The sequence below is a fragment of the Aplidium turbinatum genome, chromosome 9, assembly GCF_918807975.1.
Source record: "Aplidium turbinatum chromosome 9, kaAplTurb1.1, whole genome shotgun sequence".
NCBI lineage: Eukaryota > Metazoa > Chordata > Ascidiacea > Aplousobranchia > Polyclinidae > Aplidium > Aplidium turbinatum.
The window spans coordinates 16,405,723-16,427,005 of record NC_137480.1 but is presented as its reverse complement, the minus strand read 5'-3'; the positions used below and the strand labels follow the sequence as shown (position 1 = coordinate 16,427,005).

At 37.5% G+C, this 21,283-nt stretch overlaps 1 protein-coding gene and 1 pseudogene across 2 annotated transcripts; one reads left to right on the top strand and one right to left on the bottom strand.

Annotated features, from left to right (window-relative positions):
* The window catches only part of LOC145776957 (uncharacterized), an 868,661-nt pseudogene that overhangs the window by 805,159 nt on the left and 42,219 nt on the right, over positions 1 to 21,283 (top strand).
* Positions 3 to 19,785, bottom strand: LOC145776914 (melanotransferrin-like). Of its 2 annotated transcripts, none has more exons than XM_082588139.1 (17): positions 19,693 to 19,785; positions 18,092 to 18,224; positions 17,209 to 17,463; positions 16,705 to 16,857; positions 16,202 to 16,358; positions 15,788 to 15,893; positions 12,547 to 12,702; positions 11,601 to 11,720; positions 7,105 to 7,216; positions 6,099 to 6,209; positions 5,233 to 5,379; positions 4,121 to 4,276; positions 2,359 to 2,557; positions 2,034 to 2,181; positions 1,808 to 1,891; positions 1,636 to 1,692; positions 3 to 1,474 (listed from the first exon to the last, which is right to left on the bottom strand). In XM_082588139.1, the coding sequence occupies exons 1-17, from the start codon at positions 19,717 to 19,719 to the stop codon at positions 1,322 to 1,324; spliced, it is 2,274 nt and encodes a 757-aa protein (XP_082444265.1). In that variant the 5' UTR covers positions 19,720 to 19,785; the 3' UTR covers positions 3 to 1,321. The 2 variants fall into 2 exon arrangements, with proteins under 2 accessions (XP_082444265.1, XP_082444266.1); XM_082588140.1 differs by lacking the exon at positions 19,693 to 19,785 and adding an exon at positions 18,943 to 18,979.

The following is a 21,283-nucleotide window of genomic DNA, read 5'->3' as shown; positions in this document are numbered from 1 at the left end:
CATTTCTAGCACGAAGGTTAGTTTATTCACTCACTACTTTAAAATTTTACAATAGACGCAGCAGCAGGTTAGGTCTCTACTGGAGTGTACTGCACACTGTAGTAAAAAAGGCAAAAGTTAACGTCAAACTCACAATAACACATTTTTTAGTCACTCTGAAGATGTACGCACTCGAAAACACACTGGTTTTGCACAGTGAACGTCACTTAACACGCTGAAAAAAGTCAATCTTTACACTTGTCATGTAAACATTTTAGTTTAGCTACTGTCGATAAAGGGAAACACCTTAGCAGTTGTACAACGAAGACGCACTGGCCTTGCGGTATTGCACTGAAATCAGCTGAACATATTGAAGTAGTACTCATTGAAATCTACGTCAAACTTGAATAAATTTTGCAGACACCAGTTTTATCGCTTTACAAACGACAGCATTATCACGGTTTATGTACAATACACAGCTAAAGAAATCAATATTTACAAGCTACCACTTGTCGTGATTACAAATCTTGTCGCTAGTTGATGAACTGAGCAGTCAAAACAAGAAATTCCACATGAGCCAAATGATATTTCAAATTGTGTGATAGCGGGTGATAATCGCAAGGTAGGTTACAGCCAGGACGAAAAGACGAATCAAAAAAATCACAACTTTTTTAATTCTGAATGCACTATATCCTCAAAAGTTGCAGGTCGGGGGTGTCCTTGTAAAGTAATGTTGAAGTCTTTTGAAGTGTAATCTACCGAACTAGTAACAGTTTCCCCCCTTCTGTGCATGATTATATTTGGGGTCCCGAATCGTTTCTACTTGAAAGATATAAATCATCTTTGGTTTTATTCTTGATCAGTTGCGTGGTCTTGGTCAACACAGCAAGAGGTTGGTCAATTTTTACCCACGAAAAACTAAATTCTTTTGGCCGGCGTACATTTCACACAATTGGTATTCGGTAAGAAACACGACAATGAAGGTTATTTGTACCCAGTGTGAGTATAAGCAATATTTGTTTGCACCAAAGTACCAAATCAACTTTCAGGGAGTGAAAACGTTTCTATTGCTTGTAAAGTTGTACGTCTTATCAAACAGGCGCCACAATGAAGTTAAATAGAATTGACCACAGCTTGTCCGATTCTAGAAACTAGTTTTCTCTTCGAAAAGTCAGTTGCTCATGGCGAGCTTTATATACATGAATTATTACACAACAGTATATACATATAGGCTAAGGTATATACAAGGATGGATGATCGAAGATGATTCTGCTGGATTACTAATCACAAAAGCAATATATGAGATCAAGCAGTTAAAAGCAGCGATCTGAACTTCTTTAGGCTACTGAGTGCACGTTGGCACAAATGTGCACCGTCCATCCACAATTGTTGTGTTGCGGCACATAAGAGCACTTGTGGCATTCAAATAATCCTGCCCCAGAAAATCCGCCCAGCTGCAAGAACTGTTCACCTTCCATAGGCACTTTGCAGAGTCCTGTTAATAAATATTCCACTTTATAACGAACTTCACAAAATCCACGTCAGACAACATAACCTTATCCCTTCAAACTGGAAGAGAAAACAAAAGACTAGTCTCAGGGAATTCATACGCAATTGTATCAATCTTTTTCCAAAAATATCGCTACCGGTACTCACTTTGAACAAGAGATCGTTTCCCCCCGTGCTTGAAAACAAATCAAATTCTTGCAAGTTCTAAAACAATATAAAAATTTTCAAGTAGGAGAATCAATAAACGCAAAAATTCTCAAATTACTTTTGTCCGTTTTTGTGTAAAGCAGGCTATTGTAGCCACTTGACATGTTTCTACCTGTAGTTGGTTAAGCAATGCCCAAACCTTTTCCCGGTATATGTGGCTAGCTGATGGAGAAATCATGAATGCATGAGACGGCACCTAGACAAATATAAATAACAAAAAAACGTTACTTTTAACAGCGAGGAGTTTCTGAGTTGTTAACCAGTTACGTTAACAAATTTAGAACTGAGTCAATATGATACAATTCCTTGCTTAAGATAAAGAATTTCTTGGATAAAACCTGAGCAATGTTGCAATCGAGATATTGTGCTGGTGGCTTTGTGGTTCCATCCTTGCACAAGAGTTTGTATTCGCTTTGATCGATGCCAGGAGCTAAGGCTGTGGCATGCTTAACGAATGCAATATCTCCAGCACCGTCGGTCAAACACCTGCAGAAAATAGAACAATCAACTACTCAACATCACATTTATAATCACTTCACTTAGTTTCGCATTGTAGGCTACTGTAGATATAATGTTTGTTACTCAGAAACGTCTGAGCTGTGTATTTTGTTAACCAATTGCTTTATTCGTTAAGTGATGTCATCATAACTTAGTGAAACTTACTGCAAAGCACCAGCGTATCCACTGTATGGTTCATTGGAAGATGAGCATTTTGCATTGCCAGTTCCCGAGCAAATCTTGCAAAGTTTGTCGGCGACCGTCGTACTGACACCTGATGATCTCCTAATACCCGGAACACAGCTTCCTCCAAAGAAGATAGAAACTTGATTTGGTATCTCACATCCCGTGGAGCTAAGGATCCCTGAAACATTAAAATACCAGTGAAATACACCTACGGCTACTTAGCCTATAATTTAGACCCAACTAGTGTAGCCTACTGCCCTACTGTAGGTAGGGGAAGGTTGGGACCTGCGAGCCACTTTTTTCTTTTAGATGCATATCTTCTACGTTTCTCAATATTTTTCTCTAAAATTGGTTTTGCAATGCCTTGTAGTGCTACCTACTTTACAACAAAAACACAAATTATTATTTCAGCAAATGTTTAATTTACGCTCAAAAACATAAACACGCCTCAAGCGTCTTATCGCATCCCACATGCGGGGAGCGATAAGACACGTGTCGGGAGCGATAAGCCACAGTTACGTTACGAAAAAATGTATTTTTGCAAAGAAATCACTTCATCACAGGGCCGGATTTAGCTAATGGAGGGCCCGGGGTACTTTTAGATCGGGGGGTCCCCGTGCAAAATTTTTTTTCGCCGTAACCACCTCTACGTCTACAGTAGCATTAATCCAGCACTGCATAGCACTTGGTAGAAACTTCAAGGGCTGAAATAAAAAATACAACACAACAATCACATTTGTTCCACGTAGTCGTAGGGGGGCCCTTTAAAAGTCGAGGAGCCCGGGGCACCTGCACCCTCTGCCCCCCCGTAAATCCGGGCCTGCTTCACCATATTAAAAATACAATTTTAAAACATAGTTGTATTATTTATGTGTCGAATCAATCTTCAAGCCAGCTTCCAAGCTTTAAATTTTGAAATAAGCGATGGAGAATTTTCAAATGATTCCTTGGGATGAGTTGTCGGAATTTTCATATAAAATAGCGTAATTAATAGTTGTAAACGAAACAAAAGTCAGAATTGTGATATATCCTAATGGAAAGGTGTGAAAAGCAAAGAAATGATGTCATACGACACTTTAACATCTACTATCACAGGCACTTGTCATGGCTTGCAGGTCCCAACACAAGGTGACTCAAGGCCCCCTACCTGATGTTTCAGAAATGAAACAACAGCTGAAAAAAAACTAACATTGCTATCTAAAAAACTTTCAGCTTAATCTCATCATAAATACATCACCTACCATTACAAAAAAGTTCATGAACTTTTCTTGCATAACAAATGAGTTATTTTAAAACACATTCAGTCAAAAAAAATTACTTTTTTAACACAAAACCTATAAATCCTCATTGCACCTTCATTTTTCAGTATAATTTTGACCAAAGAATTATGGAAAAGTTATCCAAGCATAAAAAATATAATGACGTCAAAAAATGCAAAAAGAATACTTTATATTAAAAAAGGGGAGTGGATTATGGCTCCCACCATGATCATAGGTCCCGACATTCCCCTAATTATTAATTTGACAAGTTAAACAGTGAAGATCAATGCCAAAGATATTCTGCAAAGCCTCAAGACAGATTTTTGGCGTTACCATGCATTCAAATGGCTACATCACATGAAATGTAAATGCTTTAGATTCTGTTTTGCAATCACTTTTTGTTTTTAATAAATTCAAGCCAAGCTCAAACATCAGAATTGCAATACTAATTTCATTATATAGTGAGTAGGCTATATAGTTACCCTCAGAAATTAAATGACCAACGGGCACGTTCCATCCAGAAGTACGTTGATATCCGGTATGGCACGTCTTCTTTTGTTGTAAGCCTTGTCTAGTCAGAGTTGTGGTGTTGTCGCTTGCCTTCACAACTGCCACTGCGTAATACGACGCTGCCGCCGCTGCAACGACAAGCATGAGAACTCACGTTGCAAATCAGATCATAGCCTATACTGTAACTAACAATTATACATAACCTCTGACGCTGTTGATGTTTGTTTGTTAGTAATCAGATCAGTGATTGTTTGATAGTAGGCTAATTCTCGTTTCATATGTGACCAATGACTATGTTCGTGTCCGCCCCGTTAGCTCAGTGATGGTTACGCGCCCGACTTAAGATCAAACGGCGCTGATTCGGCTCTCGGAGTGTGCGCTTGAGCAACGCATTTGAGGATTACTCTCCATTCAGCGGCATCCTCGTGAATGGAATAGCCTAATTCTCCGCCAAGAACACTTCAACAACTATTGGAAACTACACCCTGTCAATCAAGTGGTTCAAAGCCTCTATACAAGTAATAAAGACCAAATCAATCAATCATGACCTAGGTTATGTAAAGAAGCAGTGGATTAGTCTAGAGCAGTAAAAAGGGTCGGCTACTTAGTTATGTATACCAACCAGTACCTACTAATCAATCAAGTTTATTTTTCGCTCTAGCAAAGATACAGCGAAATTACTAGGCTAATCATAAACGAATAGATAGGCCTAACCAACAATTCCAACTAAATAAAAAGAAAACAGAAAAAACGCAAAGAGTCATCAAGTCAGGCGCCAGCCGCGCCAACTCAACCTAAAAGGTTCAGGAAAATGTTCGAATTTGTAACCAAATATGGCAAAATTATCGATAGGGCGTGCATTTCAGTCAGCCAAGCTGAAAGTTAGCTTTTTCAAATGGAATGTTTCCTTTTTCATCATTTAGCAGTAAAGTTGGTTAACAACATGCGTATGTGATGCCAAGCCTCATGCTTTTTCCAGTAAATCAGCTACTAATTACAGACTCTGAGATGAACAGTAGTCTAACAGTATAGTTACTTTCCAGGAAAAGCATTGCAAAACCACTTTTGAAATTTTTCTGCTTACCACCTCCCGACGACTCGCCGTAAAACTCGGTAGCAACCGGTTGTAAGTTATAAAGTATTCCAGCGTTGTATATTTCACCACCGTCCATTGATACGCCTTCCGCGGTTTTTTCCGATATCATTTTTGCACACGCATTGACATCACTTGCTGGTAATAACACAGCATTTGGTTAATGTTCGGTTAATCAATTTTCAATTTGTGGTTTAAACTTTCAAAATACTAAACTCAAAAGTTTTCGACAAGAACTCTTTGCCCTCTTCGGGAAATACCTAATGTATCTAAACAAACAAACAACTGCAAATAATGGTAGTGATAACTATAAGTGACTGAAATAATGTAAATAACTGAACTATGCACTGAGCTAAGTAGGCAACGACGTACTTTTGAAGAACAGATACCACAGGTGTTAACATTTTTTATCAACAAAATGTTATCAACAACATTGTATTTAGCTCAGTGCATATTACTGTTATTTATTTCAGTCATTTATCACTACCGTACCATTATTTACAGTTATTTGTTTGTTTGTTTTGATGTAGTAGGTATTTCCTGAAGAGGGCTAAGAGTTCTTTCCGAAAACTTTTAAGTTTAGTACGGTATATTGTTATTTTATTAGTGCATTGTATTTGTTTTGAATAATGCTATTCAATCCCATTAAGTTACAGCCAGTCATCTTCTTATGGTATTGTAAAAATACTTCTCTCCCAAATCTGAACTTTCAAGCTTCACCACTTAAATTCAACAACACAGGTGAAGTTATAACTTCCGTAGCGAAACAAATAGAACTAGAACTAGATGCTGAATTAGATTTTAACCACTGAGGTTTATACCTCTGGTGCTAGAAGACAGGAGTAAACAAGACCAACCTATTTTGCAAGAAACCACCAAATCACTCCCAAGAAGTTGCGCCTGTGTTGACACATTCCTACACTTCGCCATCTCTGCTTCGGAAGTCACGCACCAACGAAGAGTTGTCACTTGAAGGAAATAGATTTATTTTGATTTAAATCGTTTCATGAATGTAAAATATATAGGAATACAAGCACATCACCCATGCAGTTGCATCTTATTGCAAAAGCTACAATGCTCTGTGTGCACGAACGCCCTTCAGTCACCATATTAGTTTTGCTTTACGTTGGTTCAATGTCTGCACACGTTGAATCAGTGTAAAAAGGACATTTGCAGATTGGACTATATTTTTTTGCAAAAGAAAATTAATTAGAGAAAATAGTTCACAAAAAAACACTTAGCCTAGTCTTCTTCAGAAACATAGTTTAAAAAATTTCAGAAAGTCTGTAAACTAGAAATTACTTATAGGCTAATACAATTTTGGTAGAGAGAGAGGTGATTTTTTAACCATAGACAAATGCAATCTAACAACGAGACGGTATTTAACATAATAACATGAAAATAAACTAAAAATTAGAAACGTTTTCGGCCAAACTTATGTTAGCCCTTTTCAACCAACCAACTGACTTGCCGTTTCATTCTGATGGGTTTCTTTTTTGATTTTTGTTGGTGTAAATCAGATCTGTAATTTCAATTTATGAAGAACATCAGTCAGTTGGTTACTTACAAAGGGCTAACATGAGTATGGCCGAAAACGTTTGTAATTTTTAGTTTATTTTCATGTTATTATGTTAATTACCGTCTGGTTGTTAGATTTTATTTGTCTAAAGTTACTTATATGTCTCTTTCGCATGAACATATTCAAGTTACAGCCATCAGCTCTGTTGAGCAAGAGCCATCTTCCTAGCATCAGCCCTACCTGACTACTCACTATTTGATGAGCAAAATGGGAATGTCAGAGCAAATTGAGACGGCAACAGCTAAAAAGGAATTTTCTTAACGACATACGTATCCGTTACTCACGAACGTCAGAGCCGTACTGGGGAAGCACGCAAGATACCACCGGCGGCAGAGATGGTGCTGACTTGCACATCAACTCATATGAATTGACCAAATAACTCGTTCCAAGATATTGCTAAACAAAAGAATAAGGTCAATCAACTACTTTCATTAATGTTTTCAAGAATTCCATACATTTTAGGCCGTAAAAGTGAAGCATGTTCTTGTACAGTTGCCGCCCAGATAGCTCAGTTGGTTAGCGCGTGATTTCGTGAACAAAGATGCTTCAAGATCAAGCGGCTCTGGTTCAACTCTCGGGGTGTGCGCTTGAGCAATAGGGTGGATCGAAAAATCCAAAATTTTTATTTTTCTAAGCTAGTATGTCAAAAAGGTGCGAAATACCCATAATAGCATACATGCAAATTTTTTTTTTGGCTTTGACAGTTTTTTGATCGCCCCCCGCAAGGTTTTAATTTCCCTAATATCGGGTTGGAGAAAGTCTCCGCAAAATTGGTCAAAAACATAAATACTGTGTGACTCACTTATGCGCTTTATGGTGTCATAATAAGCGACTTGTGTTTAAACAGATAGGCTACAATTGACCGTTTTATCACCATTGCTAAAATACTTGGTTGGGTATCTCAACAATTAGCTGATGTAGCATTTGATTTTTCAAAAGAATTCTAGATATAAAAGAAGCTTTATAGTACAATTATTGGAATTTGCTTGCACTGCAGGTTCCACAAAGTTTAATAAAAGTTATATGTGCTTCTTACAGATTAAAAGGCAGTTCACTTAGACTAGTACGGGTAACTCTTCTGGGCAATGGCCTAGTTTTATTATTACTTGGTACTCCCTTCATCAATCTTCACCATTCAGCGTACCAGTTTGACTGCACTGGTGAATGTAACATTGATCTGGCGATGCGAAACCCAGGATGCTTGAATCACTCAGACACTCACGATGGCTGACTACAGCTAATTAATAGAAGTATAGAACCCTTAGATTAAAACAATGAAAACTATCAATACTACAAAAAAGTGCTCAATGCTAAGCAAAAGAGCAAAGCAGAGCAAATTAAATCAAATATAGTTATTACTATCTGAAGCCTTTATTACTATCTCAAAGGCTTCAGATAGTAATAACTATATTTGATTGAACCCTTAGATGTCAGCGATAACAATCCGTATGGGAAACTGCAAGCATTTGTTATGTTCATTATCCGTGTTTATGCTCCAATGTGGTTCACAATAAAATCAGACTCATCTTGCAAAGATGGAGCTAGACACATTCACCAAATGATAACCACATCACGATATCTTAGTCAGAAGCACAAGAAAATTATCGACCCAGTTATGCACCGCAACTCATACTTTGCTCATACGGAAAATATAATTTTGGCTATGATAACTTACTATCAACCACATATTCGAGAACTAGGCCTGCGTGGAGTGATGAAAGCTAGAGCTACAAAACCCAGCGGAAAAATACAAAAATTTAAAGTTTCCTCAAAGCTTAATTTTGATGCAGTGAAATACTTCGAATTGATTAACTGGATAGATCTTCCTATCACGGAGCCTCCTGTAATTAAAACAACGACGCATGCTGAGCTCCTGCAATTCATCATGATAGATGTGACTCCCATTGTATTTTTTCCCGAATTTCCATGTCACACGCAGGCTGTTGAAAGGCTCGTGAAGCTGGTTACCGACGCATCTAAAGCAGTTTGTGAACCGAAATATCGAGACGGCTTCATTCGTGCCCGAATTGCTTCTCGTCAGTTAATGCCAACATTTGAGTCTAAACGTGACTTTACTCACTTCACTTTGTAACTGTTTGTTATATTGCTTGCAGTCTTTGTATGCATGAGCGCATAAATTAATAGGAAGTGACTTTGCCAATGTGCCACCTGTCAAATCAGTCATATAAAGTTTAAGCTTGTGAGTCTATACTCGGCCATCTGATGGTGATGGTTAATAGGCGTTTACCTGTTGGAACCGCGGGTGGTTCATCAGCCAAGTCACTTTAAAATTAATATGCTGAAAGAGGGTGAAGTCAAAACTCTTAAGTACACACATTTTCATTGTATTTGGTGTAATATTAGAACCTTTTGCCATGTCTGCAAAGCGAGTTAAAATCGAAAAAAAAAATTGCCATGCAGTTCTTGTATGTATACTAGCCTAAGTGCCTAAATTTGTATGTCGCGGGGGGAGATCAAAAACTTGTTCAAACCTCTTCAATTTTTTACATTGTGTTAAGGTGATATATTGGCAACTTTTGCCATATCTAGCTAATTAAAATTGAAAAAAAAAATTTTTTTTGCCATTTTTGATCCACCCTATTGAGCAACGCATACTAAAGACTGCTCTCCATTCAGTGGCACCCAATGGATGGAATAATTCTCCGGCAACAGCACTTCAACAATCGGAAACTTCACTCTTTCTATCTTGGTAACTGGTCCGCAACTTTCCAAAAGGTACCATTAAAAAATCCCCTTTGAACTTTGTTTGGTAATTACAGAAAAAAGAGCAATAGCAGTGGTGGGAATAAAACCCACGGCAATGATATGACTACCATCGCCCTAACCCTCTGTGCCAAGTCAGCCGATGGCATACCGATGACTTAATTTAGCTAGGATTTGCCTTTTTCTTTTGCGCTCAAAGAGGATTTTTTAATGGTACCTTTTGGAAAGTTGCAACCGGCCCTGCGTCAAAAGCCTCTACAAGTATGCGAAACTACCAGGAATAACCTATCAATGCTTTGTTAGTCCGACTCACCAGCCTGTGTTTGTGGTGACTGTCAAACAGCACAGCACATCATAAATCACTGTCCAGTGTTTCGACCTGAAGAACATGTGAATCTCATAGACCCTGATATGAAAGCACTGCTCTGGTTGCAACAATTGGGAGATGTTACCTGAATTGCTGCCTCATAAGCAAGAAGAAGAAGTCAGTCCGAGGATAAAGATTCAAAACCAACCAAGTAAGGTAAAGTTCTAAAGTGTTGCTTCGTTGCACATGATCTAAATAAACTGATAAAAGCAAAACTGGGTGCGGCATTTGCACACTGAGTGCAGTAGGCAACAGAAAAATTTAGAATTCGGGATTGAAGTATTAGACTAATGAATAGCAGCCAGTTTTTTTTCTCTGGTATTCGCTTTGTTTTCTCATTAGCTTTTCGTTTCAAAGGTAATATTTTGGGGTGCTTGTTCTTGCTGCTTGCATAACGGCTTCCTAATATATCACCTAACGACGACTCGATTGTTTTTTAATCTTCGCATCGAGTTGCATGTTTTCCTGCTCATGACCTCCTAGATCGTATACTGCAGTTAGCGGTAATCGGTGAAATTCCCGCTGGAAAAAAATCCACCTCATCAAATGTCCACCAGAATAAAATTCGCTATGGTAAATGTCCACTTAAAAAATATCCCTCCACAAAAAAGCTTCAATGTTTTTACGAGAAGAATGTTTACCAACGGGTGTTTATTCGGGGTAATATTTATCAGTGTCTCTATTTTACCTGTTTTTTTCCCTAACAAGGAAACTGCATTGCCGCAAAAGATATTTGACATGAAAACCCAGTACACAAGTTAATCTTTGAAGAAATTGTAAGCTCTTGAAAAGTTATTTGTTCGTTGAAGTGAATCCATCCGTATTAAAAGCTTTTTGTTTAAACGTTTTCAGGCGCGCCAATAGTAGTTACGGTTTGCGGCATTTTAGCCTATTTTTAAGTTAAAGCATCTATGGTTAAAGTTTGGGTGTTCTGTTGCTTCCCTGCACATAAGCTTATGCAACCACGCAAGCTCATAAAACATAAATGGGTACGACAGATCCGATACACTGACAGTTTTTCGATATAAGGAGTTGCTTCGTATTTTTGTCGTAGGAACCGGAGGCAAATGCCTGATTGGTGAAAATTTAGACTAAATCGATGATCATGCAGGGAAGCCAATGTTTATGTTTAATTTCAATGTTTATGTGCAGTAAGTAGCCTACACTTTTGTGTTCTTATCGTGAGCTGTTGTGCATAGCTAAAGGCTCTGCCGCATGCTCTCGTTAAACATTGAGCCGATGTCCTTTCGAGCCTCGTTTTTACAACTCGGTCCAGCAGCCAATGTTGTGTAGCCTACAACTTTTGCATGCTTATTGTTTCGTTTTTTTTCATTTGGTTAGAGAAATTTTCTGTTTTCTAAATGTATACCGTACCGTAGTTGTTTATCTTTTGACAACTGCTCATCATCAGTCGTCATCTCCGCCTGTAGCAGATTGCGCAGCTGCTCAAGACAACTGCTCAAGTATGTTTTAATTCTCACATGATTTTACTTTTTGTTTTTTTGCTTATTGACGTGCTGGTAGATCACGTAAGGTGGCTGGTACTTTCTTTATATATCAGCAACATTAATGTCAAAACAAAAATATTCTCACAGCGACCTAAAGCGAACAAGAGCTGTTTCTTTTCTATCATAAAACGATTCAAGTAAATTCTGAAAAACAACAAGTGCAAAGTAAACTTTTACATACTTCAGTTGTACAAGAAGCTTCAAGTGGAAGCAAAAGCTTAGTTGATGACTTGAAGAGAAGATCGGGACTGGAACCATCAAATAGTTTGAAAGATTCTTGAGAGTGAGGACCAAATCGCAACTAAAAACGTAGGCCTATGTTAGTATATTGGACTAAGTATTGCTACTCGTAGTTTCAAGGCTAGAGGTAGGCTACTATCTTTGAACACACAACGAACGGCAAACACAACTTTCCTCAATGAAAATGGAGTCTCCTACAACTACAAGTCAACAGTTGTGAACTGAGCAAGCGACAACTAAGGAAGTGACAACTGAACTAGCAACAAATCGAAAAACACAGGTTATTTAATAATTATCAGTTTACATGTGGACTGTGCGAATTATTATCCCCTACAAACAAATATCTTCAGGTCACACAAGTTATAGTATCGTAGAATCTTTTCAGAGTATAACCTATGCATCACCGTCATTTAAAAGCTCTTCTGCTTCAGTAATAAAATGACAGTAATCAGAAGTTTAATTATGGAGGCCTGGGGTCAATTTCTTCCGCCCTTCAACAAAAAGATATCTTGTTCAGCAACAAAGTGTCTGAACAATCCATACTATGTTTCAAGAAAGGCTATTTTTTTAACAGTATTTATCCCTAAACTTGGTCTGTCTGGCTACATCATTGCCCAGACCGAAGGCTACATCATTGCCAAAAAAAAATTGCCCAGACAGCAAATCAGGCATTTTTTTACATTAATTTAACGTATGCAGACGTTGATCGTTGAATTAATGTAAAAAAGACTGAATTACTGTCTGGGTGAGAGTAATCTTTAAAACTACGACTCAATAAACGTCTTGGAAAATAGGATTGTTCATCACAGTTTCGTTTTGCGTTTATTTTACCAGAATATAATTATGTAATTCAGACAAAAATTATTAAAATTGAATACGTAGGCTACCTGAGCCCCATAAAGCAATTCCACTATTCTGGACGACACAGTCTGAGAGGCTTTTCTTGAAACAACAACAGCATGAGATGGGACTTTTCCAAGATTGCAATTTTCATAGCCAGACAGTGGAGCTCTCGTACCTCCCTTGCAGAGCAACTCGTAATCCTTTAAAAAAATATTGACAGCTTTGTTAAATGCAAACGCAGTATTGTAAACGTGCTTTTGTTTTCTCTACTTAATAAAATTAGTTTTTTTTTTTGTTTTTTTTTAAGAGAAAATATTTTCATTTTGTTGTCCTAAACTTGCAGATCAATCGTTACCATGCTTATGCAGGTAAATTAATGACCTGTGCAATATCACCGCTTCATCATGTTGAACTCTATGATGAATGATTCGTGCAATGGAACAAAAATATTATTACGTAACAAATGTGCAGGAAACAACAATCATCAATAATGTTATGCATAAGAAAAATAATAGTTTCTGAAACTGTGATTTCAGCGTGAACCCTGTAGTTCAGGTCTCCCCGACTTCTTACTAATTCCAGGTGGAATATTTTTGCAACGGCCTACTTGCGGCCTGTCTCTGCAGGCCGCAATATTGTTGGTCATTTTTTATTTAGTGCGAAAAAATTAACTGAACAAATTAACTGAATCTGATACGCCGCTACATTAGAATTTTGCATAACATCATTAGACTACCGTACTTTTTGCAACCGATTAGGCATTTCCAACACATGACCGCCCTTCATCAGTAAGCTAGCTATCATGGCTTATCTCGGTCAAAATGGTTAGGCTACCTCTTTGTTGTACAAAAAAAAGTGTTCTGGACCTGGTCTGGTTCTGGTCTGCGTGTTCATACTCAATAATATAGAACTATACGTTCTATAAAAGTGGGTGAGTACTTTTTTCAAGATAGTTGGAGGAATTTAGTTGCTGCGCTATCAAAACCCAAACCTTTTGAAAATCGAAAAGATTTAGGCTACTAAACACACTACAAGGATTTGGCACGGTCGTTACACTTTGAACAATTTAAAAGTGAAGAAAACGCGAAAAAAATCTTAATTTTCCCGTAAAAAAAAATTATTAAAAAATTACAAAACAATAAAGCATAAAACCTTGATAAATAACTGCTATGTTGTGGGCTGGAGTGTGCTATTAAGACTGTTGATGATCTACGCGGGAAACACAGTTCTTGATGCGTTTAGTTAACCTTGGAAGCAATGTTAAACGCTCTAATGTTATGCAATAGACTGAGTTTCCTTTTTAGCAGCATGATCGCTGCTCTCTTCACAATGTTGATATTAACGACCTGTTTTAGTCTGATGCTGCGAGTTCGCTGTGGTCATAACGAATTGCACCAGCTTTCGGAACACAGTTCCCTATAGTCATGTGCTATGACGAATAATGACGTTTTAATGTGTCTGATTTGGTACGTTTGTGTGGTTTAACTCTCTACTAAGTCTCTTTTAGTCTGCAAAGTAGTGTAAAATTTTAAATAGGCCTACATGAAATTGTGGCTTCATATTTGCAACCACAACTGCACAACAACCAAAGTGTGAGTTGCTTTTAACTTAAGATTTGTAACTGAAGGAAAAAGATGAAACGTCTTTTAACACAATTTTCAATGTAGTCTTTCTATTTTAACGTTAAAAAGATGTGATTTTAGAATACTTTACGCTGTCTTCAATAACTGAATAACTTTGCCTGAGGCGTCATTGGTCGAGATCAAAAAAATGTGGCACACATGAAAATTTAGCAACTGTCTTTTTGTCTCTTTCTGAACTGAGACTTGTTTAATCGTCTTCGAGCCTCTGGGGATGATGGTCGTTTGTTTCATCACTTCTGTTTGTTGAATTAATCTTTACCTACTTATTCTATGAACAAGATTTCACTTCTACAGTACGCCTAAATAGCCCGCGTGAGGTAACAACCATTTGGTGACAAGTTTTAAGCTAAAAAGTCTAACATACAACATCCAGGTAAATCGCTTGCTGAATTACAGTATTACTAGCAAGCAAATGGATTACTACATAAACATAGCCTACTTAAGGTGACGAAAAATCTTTTTAACCATTGTCCTGCGTTTATTGTAGTCAGTGCTGTATTCGAGGGTATACGATGGTATACGCAGTATACTCTCTGCTTTTTCGAGCAACTAATAGTATACTCTCTGGTTTTCCAAAGAGAGTACGGTATCTATGCTATCCTTACTGATTGCTAATGTATGATGTTCTGCAAGAATTATCCATGTCATCCATTGAACTTCAGTCTAGAAGTACAACTTTACCTACAGAGCCGAACTTTTAATAAAAAGGACAATACAAATTATTGAGAGTTTCAAGGAAAATCCGGGAGAAAAACACAGCTGGCTTCAGCAGCGAAGGATAATTTAATGTTCAGAAATATTCCTCTGATACAGAATTCTAAAATGGTGCCAATTTACGCGAATCAACTCATTCAGAGCATTGTTACCAGAATGCAAATGAGACTTTGCACTAATGCCGACACTGACAATGGTCAGCTACTAGTTGATATTGCTAACTTGCAACCTGAAAAAATGATAGAAGGAAATTTGCGTCGTGGAAGATGAAGAGACTTTAGTGAAAAAGTTGAAATTGTGCCCAATAATTTGAAGTCTCTCTTAACAGCTATTTCAACTTTACCTTGTTCGACAGCAGAATGTGAACGTGGTTTCAGTGAACAATAATATCACAGGTTTAAGAGCATCTTTGCTCATTGATAATGTGAGCTGTTTGATGTTTATTAATTGCAATGGACCACCTGTGGCTCAATTTACCGCTAAAAATATGTAAAATCCAGGCTGCTAAACCGCCGATCAGCTAAGGATACTAGATTCCAAATTTGTAAAGAGGATAAAGATGTAGATTCCTCTAGGCAGGCTGTTTGGAATGTAAGTAATTCATAGAAAAATAAACAATTTTGTACCTCTCGTCCAATTTTGATGTTGATAATTTATGTCATGGCAGAATAAAAATTAGTATTTTGCAAGTTGTGTATTATTTATCATTGTGGCAAATATGACAGTATACCCTGTGCTTTTTTTACGAATACAGCGCTGATTGTAGTATTTTAACAATAACCTATAGACCGGGTGAAACAAAGACTTAGAATGATCTTTTAGCAATGGCTTTCAAAAGTTGACTTTGTGAGCTTGAAGAATGTAAAATAGGCCATTCAATTGAATCTAATAATTTGTGATCAGGTCTAAACAAACGTAAATTGCTTACGGATGACAAAAGATGTCTTGCCCAAGGATCTTGGTTGTTGCCATCGGTATTAGAATTCACGGTTGTGTGTTTCACAAATGCAATATTGCCACTCTCAACCATGCATCTAATCAAGTACGATATTAATGAATTGATAGCTATCGCATTTATCTTATTCTTTTGAACATCTTTCGATAAATTAATGATGTGGTAAAACATTGTACTGTATTATGTGTAAAATATTGCATTTACTGACAATAAACAGCCAACATTCGACTTAGAGGTGGCTTAATGCTGATGAAAATGTAGGCCACTTTAAATACAAAACATTACATTTTAAAATTTTATCAAGTGAACATCATACTGTAGAGTTGGCCTATACGTATCAAAACTGTGCCGCCATTGGAACACATTCACTGCCGTTACAAAGCATACCGAAAAGCGCCAGTGTAGCCACAATAATTTTCTCCTTCACAACTTCTTTGACATGTGCCATTACAACCTTTGCAAAGCTCTGGTCCTCCTCCAGGAGCACATATGCTCTCAAATACGTTTAGTGCTCCAGAACGGATGTCGCAACCAGAAATAATGCCTAAAACAAGTGACAATAAGGTTTTTTTTAAAGGGAATGTTAATATCTAATAGCTGGATGCAAAGATTGATGTAAACACTTTCCACTTAAGCTAGAAAAGACACCTGTAGTTACAATAAGTCTTGGAATAAAATTAGATTTCTTGTTACAACGAAGAGAAGTTTAGTAGTTTACATAACCATACAACTTCACATATGAGCCTTGTGCTATGAAAACAAGGTTTTTAAGTTTGTAACATTGATGTTGACCCAAATTAGAATAAAATATTGGAGCTAGCCAAGTATCAAACTGAATGAAAATTAACAACAATAACACTGTAAGAAAACATTTTTAAAAGATGATTAACCTAAGCTCTTCAATGTTCCCATAGGCATCTTCCAGCCAGCACTTTTCTGGTACCCAGTGTGGCAGCTTTTTTTATTCCTGAGCCCAGCCGAAGTTAAATTGGTGGAGCGATCAGATTTCTTCACCACAGCAACAGCCCAATAAGTTGCATCCCCTAAAGTCAAATAAAAGAGTAGCTAAGCGTGAAGACGAGATTAACCATACACTCATTAACAATACGCGTAGACTATTAGCAGAAGTTATTTTTGTTAGGTTAGCTTGATCTTGTTTACAATCACACTATTATGATATCATATCTAATGCTAGAAACTCAATTGTTGATAGACTATTTTCTGCAGTTATTTGAAAGACTAGTTCAAACGATGTCTTGAGCAACCACAGGCTATGATCATACAAGGATGCAAACACGAATGTTTGATGTATCATGTAGTTTAATAAAAATCAACATTGATCTAATGCAGTCTTCACGGAGGAACCAACACAACTTCGAATTGAAGTAGCTCACCAAAACCATAATCTTCTGCCAAAATCGGCTTCACCATGTCACGGTTATCAAAAATGTGACCACCGTCCAGAGTGATCGCGTCAGCGTCTCCACTTTCAAGTGCAGAAACACAAGAAGACACATTTTGGCGATTGACGCATTGCAACGGAGGAAGATATCCAGCCTTCTGAAAGGCAGTTGACATTTGGTTGCATTTAGCCTGTTCGTCAGTATGCACCGTACACCATCGAATGTTAGAAATGGAAGCAACGGAATCTGTTATTAACAAGAAAGTGTAAACACATGCTTGCAGCCAAAAGAACGAAGTTTTAAGCCAAGCGTTTTCGGGATTTGATAGAAGACAGTAGAAGTACGACTTCTCATCATTTATAAAAAAAAATAGACAACTAATGTTACCTTTGATAGGCTAAGTATAATTTCTATTTACCAAAATGTAACCTGACAAAGAAAGCAAAAATGCCAGTGTAGGCTCCAAATAGTAAAATCAGCGAGAAAACTATCATCACAAAAATGGTTAAATCCTTTCACCGTGGTTATGACTTACAAGAAGCGAATTGTGGCTATAGCTTATATAGAAGCTGTGGGCCCAAACGACGTATAGATGGAGCACGGAGCTGATATTTGACAGGACGACTGCTACACGTGAAATGTAATAATCTATGTCGAAAATTGGCTCTTAAGACGTCTTCCTTTTAGTTACCATCGTTTAAGTTTAGTTACGCTGCTGCGCCAAGCTGCCGTGAATCTCACTGAATAGGCCTTTTGCAAAAAAAAACGCCAAAAAGAGGTTAGAAAAATAGCAATAACTTACAACAAAAATACGAAACACATTTGTCTTATGTTGGCAGTTAGCAAAACTATGGAGTCTATGGCATGTAATTACCTGAATTATTGCTCGTGCTCACAACTATTAGAGCAATTAGGAATGCAAAAGCAACAATGATAGCTAATACGGCAACAATTTTGTAACAGCGATTGCTTTCATTGCTCTTCCTGAAAGACGTGGACGTATCATCCTGTAAAGATAAAAACCCGAATAATTATGTTCTCTAGAACAGTGGTTCTCAGCCTTTTAACAGTGGGGACGGGCAAAATTTTAAAAAAATGTTTGCGGACCGGCTACCAAAGATTGTAGTGAATAGAATGAATATTTGTAACGTTTTGTTAACCAAAGTTGTCGTTGCGCACCATAATGTAAGGTTTTAGCATATGATTTGTATTCTAGGACAAAAATTGGAATAAACGGCGATCAAATCAACTCAAACAGAAAAATGTCAATCCATTTGCATACAAAATCAATGTCAGTGGGAAATTTGCTACTGTTACGCTGCCAGCAGCCTATGTGAGGAAAACGAGATATCAAAGAAGTTTCTAAAACATGTAGCTCTGTTTCGGCATCCAGGCGATTTCTTTGCTTTGTTATTAAAGCTAGTGATAAAAAAGAATTGTTTCTACATGGCTAGTTGAAACAATTACCATCAATTCGATGGCACGAATTCGTTTGCAAGAGATATCCAAAAGTTTTACAATGATGTTTTTCGAATCTGGACTGCAAAGTAGAAGCACAACTTATTGTAATTCAATCAGACTTTCTTTTTCATGAAGATTAAAGTCGCATGTGTTGACATCATCGATGCATGGATTGTTTATCCAAAAGTTTCCTTGTCGAGGATCTTCATGTTACGCAAATTTATTGTCAAAATTGTTAACCAACTCTTTCAAATGTTGACTCACAATGCTCAGCACCTCTTTTTACTTTTTCACCACTCCATTTTACCAGCATTTTCCACAGCAAATTGGCTTGTCTTCATTGTATTTCGAAGCGCTATTTTCCGCGTAGTATTTGAAAAACAAGATCTTTGCTTTCTCAAACTCCGGTTCTGGCAAATTTCCTTTGCAGGCCTGACTATCCCGGAACTTCAAATTTATCTAATTCCAAATTTTCGTCTCCAACCACTTTGAAATTTTTCAAAATTAAGGACAAAATTCCCCATTTGGTTATGTATTTCTGTGTTTCAAAACTTTTTGAAAACTACGCGCAATTTGTCACAAAAACATTATCAACGGCACAGAATTAGTACATCAAAAAGTTCACCTTTATTATCAAACAATTTTACGTGGAGATATGTCAGTTTTACAGCTGTGCATATTTCACAGTGCAATCACAATTTTACAATATGCCAATGATTCCAGATTAAAATAAGCTTTGCAGTAAGTAAGATCTTCTGCGGACCGGCAAAAAAATTAAACGGACCGGCGGTTGAGAACCACTGCTCTAAAACATTGGCATACCGTCGCTTCTTGTTTGTAATAAAATATTTTTTTTAAAAAAGCTCTTTGAGGAGTTGACAGTAAAAGCTTTTTTATTTTTAGAAATAGTTGAACTGTTTGTTACTTATCAAAATAAGTAGCTCTATCCTCTACTACGACATTAGATAAAATAATAACAATTGACTGCAAAAAAGTTACAACATTTATGCTTACCAAATTAGCAAAGTTTTGCGTCGACATAACAAGAAGTAGGCTATGTTGGTGACGAACCACTAACACACAATTTCTTATCGAATGGTGTAAGATGCTGCTATCAGTAAGTCATGGTTAGCAAAGATCGTTTGTTAAACATACAAACTGTGCGCCACAGATAATTTTACTTTGTTTGTGTCAATAAGCTTTAGTTTTTTTCACAATGTAAATATTAACGATTTGTTTTAGCATCATGCTGCGAGTTCGCTGTGGTAATAACGACAGCGCTTTCACTCACAGGGAACTCGCAGCATCAGGCTACAACAGATCGTTAATATCTACAACATTGTGAAGTAAGAAACCATCATGGTGCTAAAAGCAAAACTCAATCTATTGCGAAACTTTAGTTCACTTATCAAATACTGTACAGTAGCCTATTCTTCACCAATATAGGAAACTTTATGATACAATGCCTAATACACACTGTTCTGGTCTTTCGTTAGTTAAACGTAACACTTTCGTCTACTCTACAGAGTACAAACGTCTGATTTGATTACTCCATGGTGTTCCAATCAATTTAGCGTCTTTGTACTCTTTATCTCAATTACATTCTTGTGTTCTTTTCTCTGTATAAATTGTGTGGCGTTTAACGTCACCGTAGGTGAGTCTAGTACGGGTTTTGGGTTTGAGTTTTGTATCTTTATCCTCGGACTAACAAAGCCTTGATAAGTTGTTCCTGGAAGTTTCGCATTCTTGTAAAGACTCTTGACGCAGGGCCAGTTAAAGAAATTGGCAGAGTGAAGTTTTCCGGTTGTTAAAGTCTTGTTGCCAGGGAATTATTCCATTTACTAGGTGCCGCTGAATGGAGAGCAGTCCTGAAATGCGTTGCGCAAGCGCAAACCCCGAGAGTCGAACCAGCGCCGCGTGATCTTGAACCTAGCGCGTAACCACTGAGCTAACGGGACGGACTTGTGCAATCTCTAGTGGTGTAGTTTATTCAACTGCAATGTTTCACTTCGACTTATTTTGCCTGTCTTTGTCTTATTCTGCGTTATGTTAATACAATTCTAGTAAAAATTGGCTACAACAGACTTATCTGGCGTCGCGGGCAGAATTTTACAGGCATCAGGAAACTGATCAAAGTCTTGCAACAGCAAATTGCCTACGAAGAAGGCCAGACGAAGAAGCAAATTGCCAAATCAGAAAACGTCACCAAGACCAAAACACACACTACTTCGGACCGGTGCAATTTTTTTGGACAACCACAAGCTCATGCGCAGACTCACAAATTACACCGGATGCGTGTTTGTAATGTGCAGGTCGCTGCAGCAGGTGGAGTGTTTTGACCGGTAGACACATTAAAAATACGACAATTTTCGCTACAAATCAGCTGACTGCAGTCCTTGTGATCCTTCTAGCACTCAGACAGACAATTAATTCTTGCTTTGAACTTTGTTTAGTAATTATAAAAAAAGTAATGGCAGCGGTGGGAATCGAACTCCCGTCATCAAAATTACTACCTCCCAAGCTAAAGAGACTAAGTAATTAGGCTACGTCAGTTTGCATCTACCGAGTCGCTTGTTTAATTTACTTCTCATCAGAAAGTTTCGAG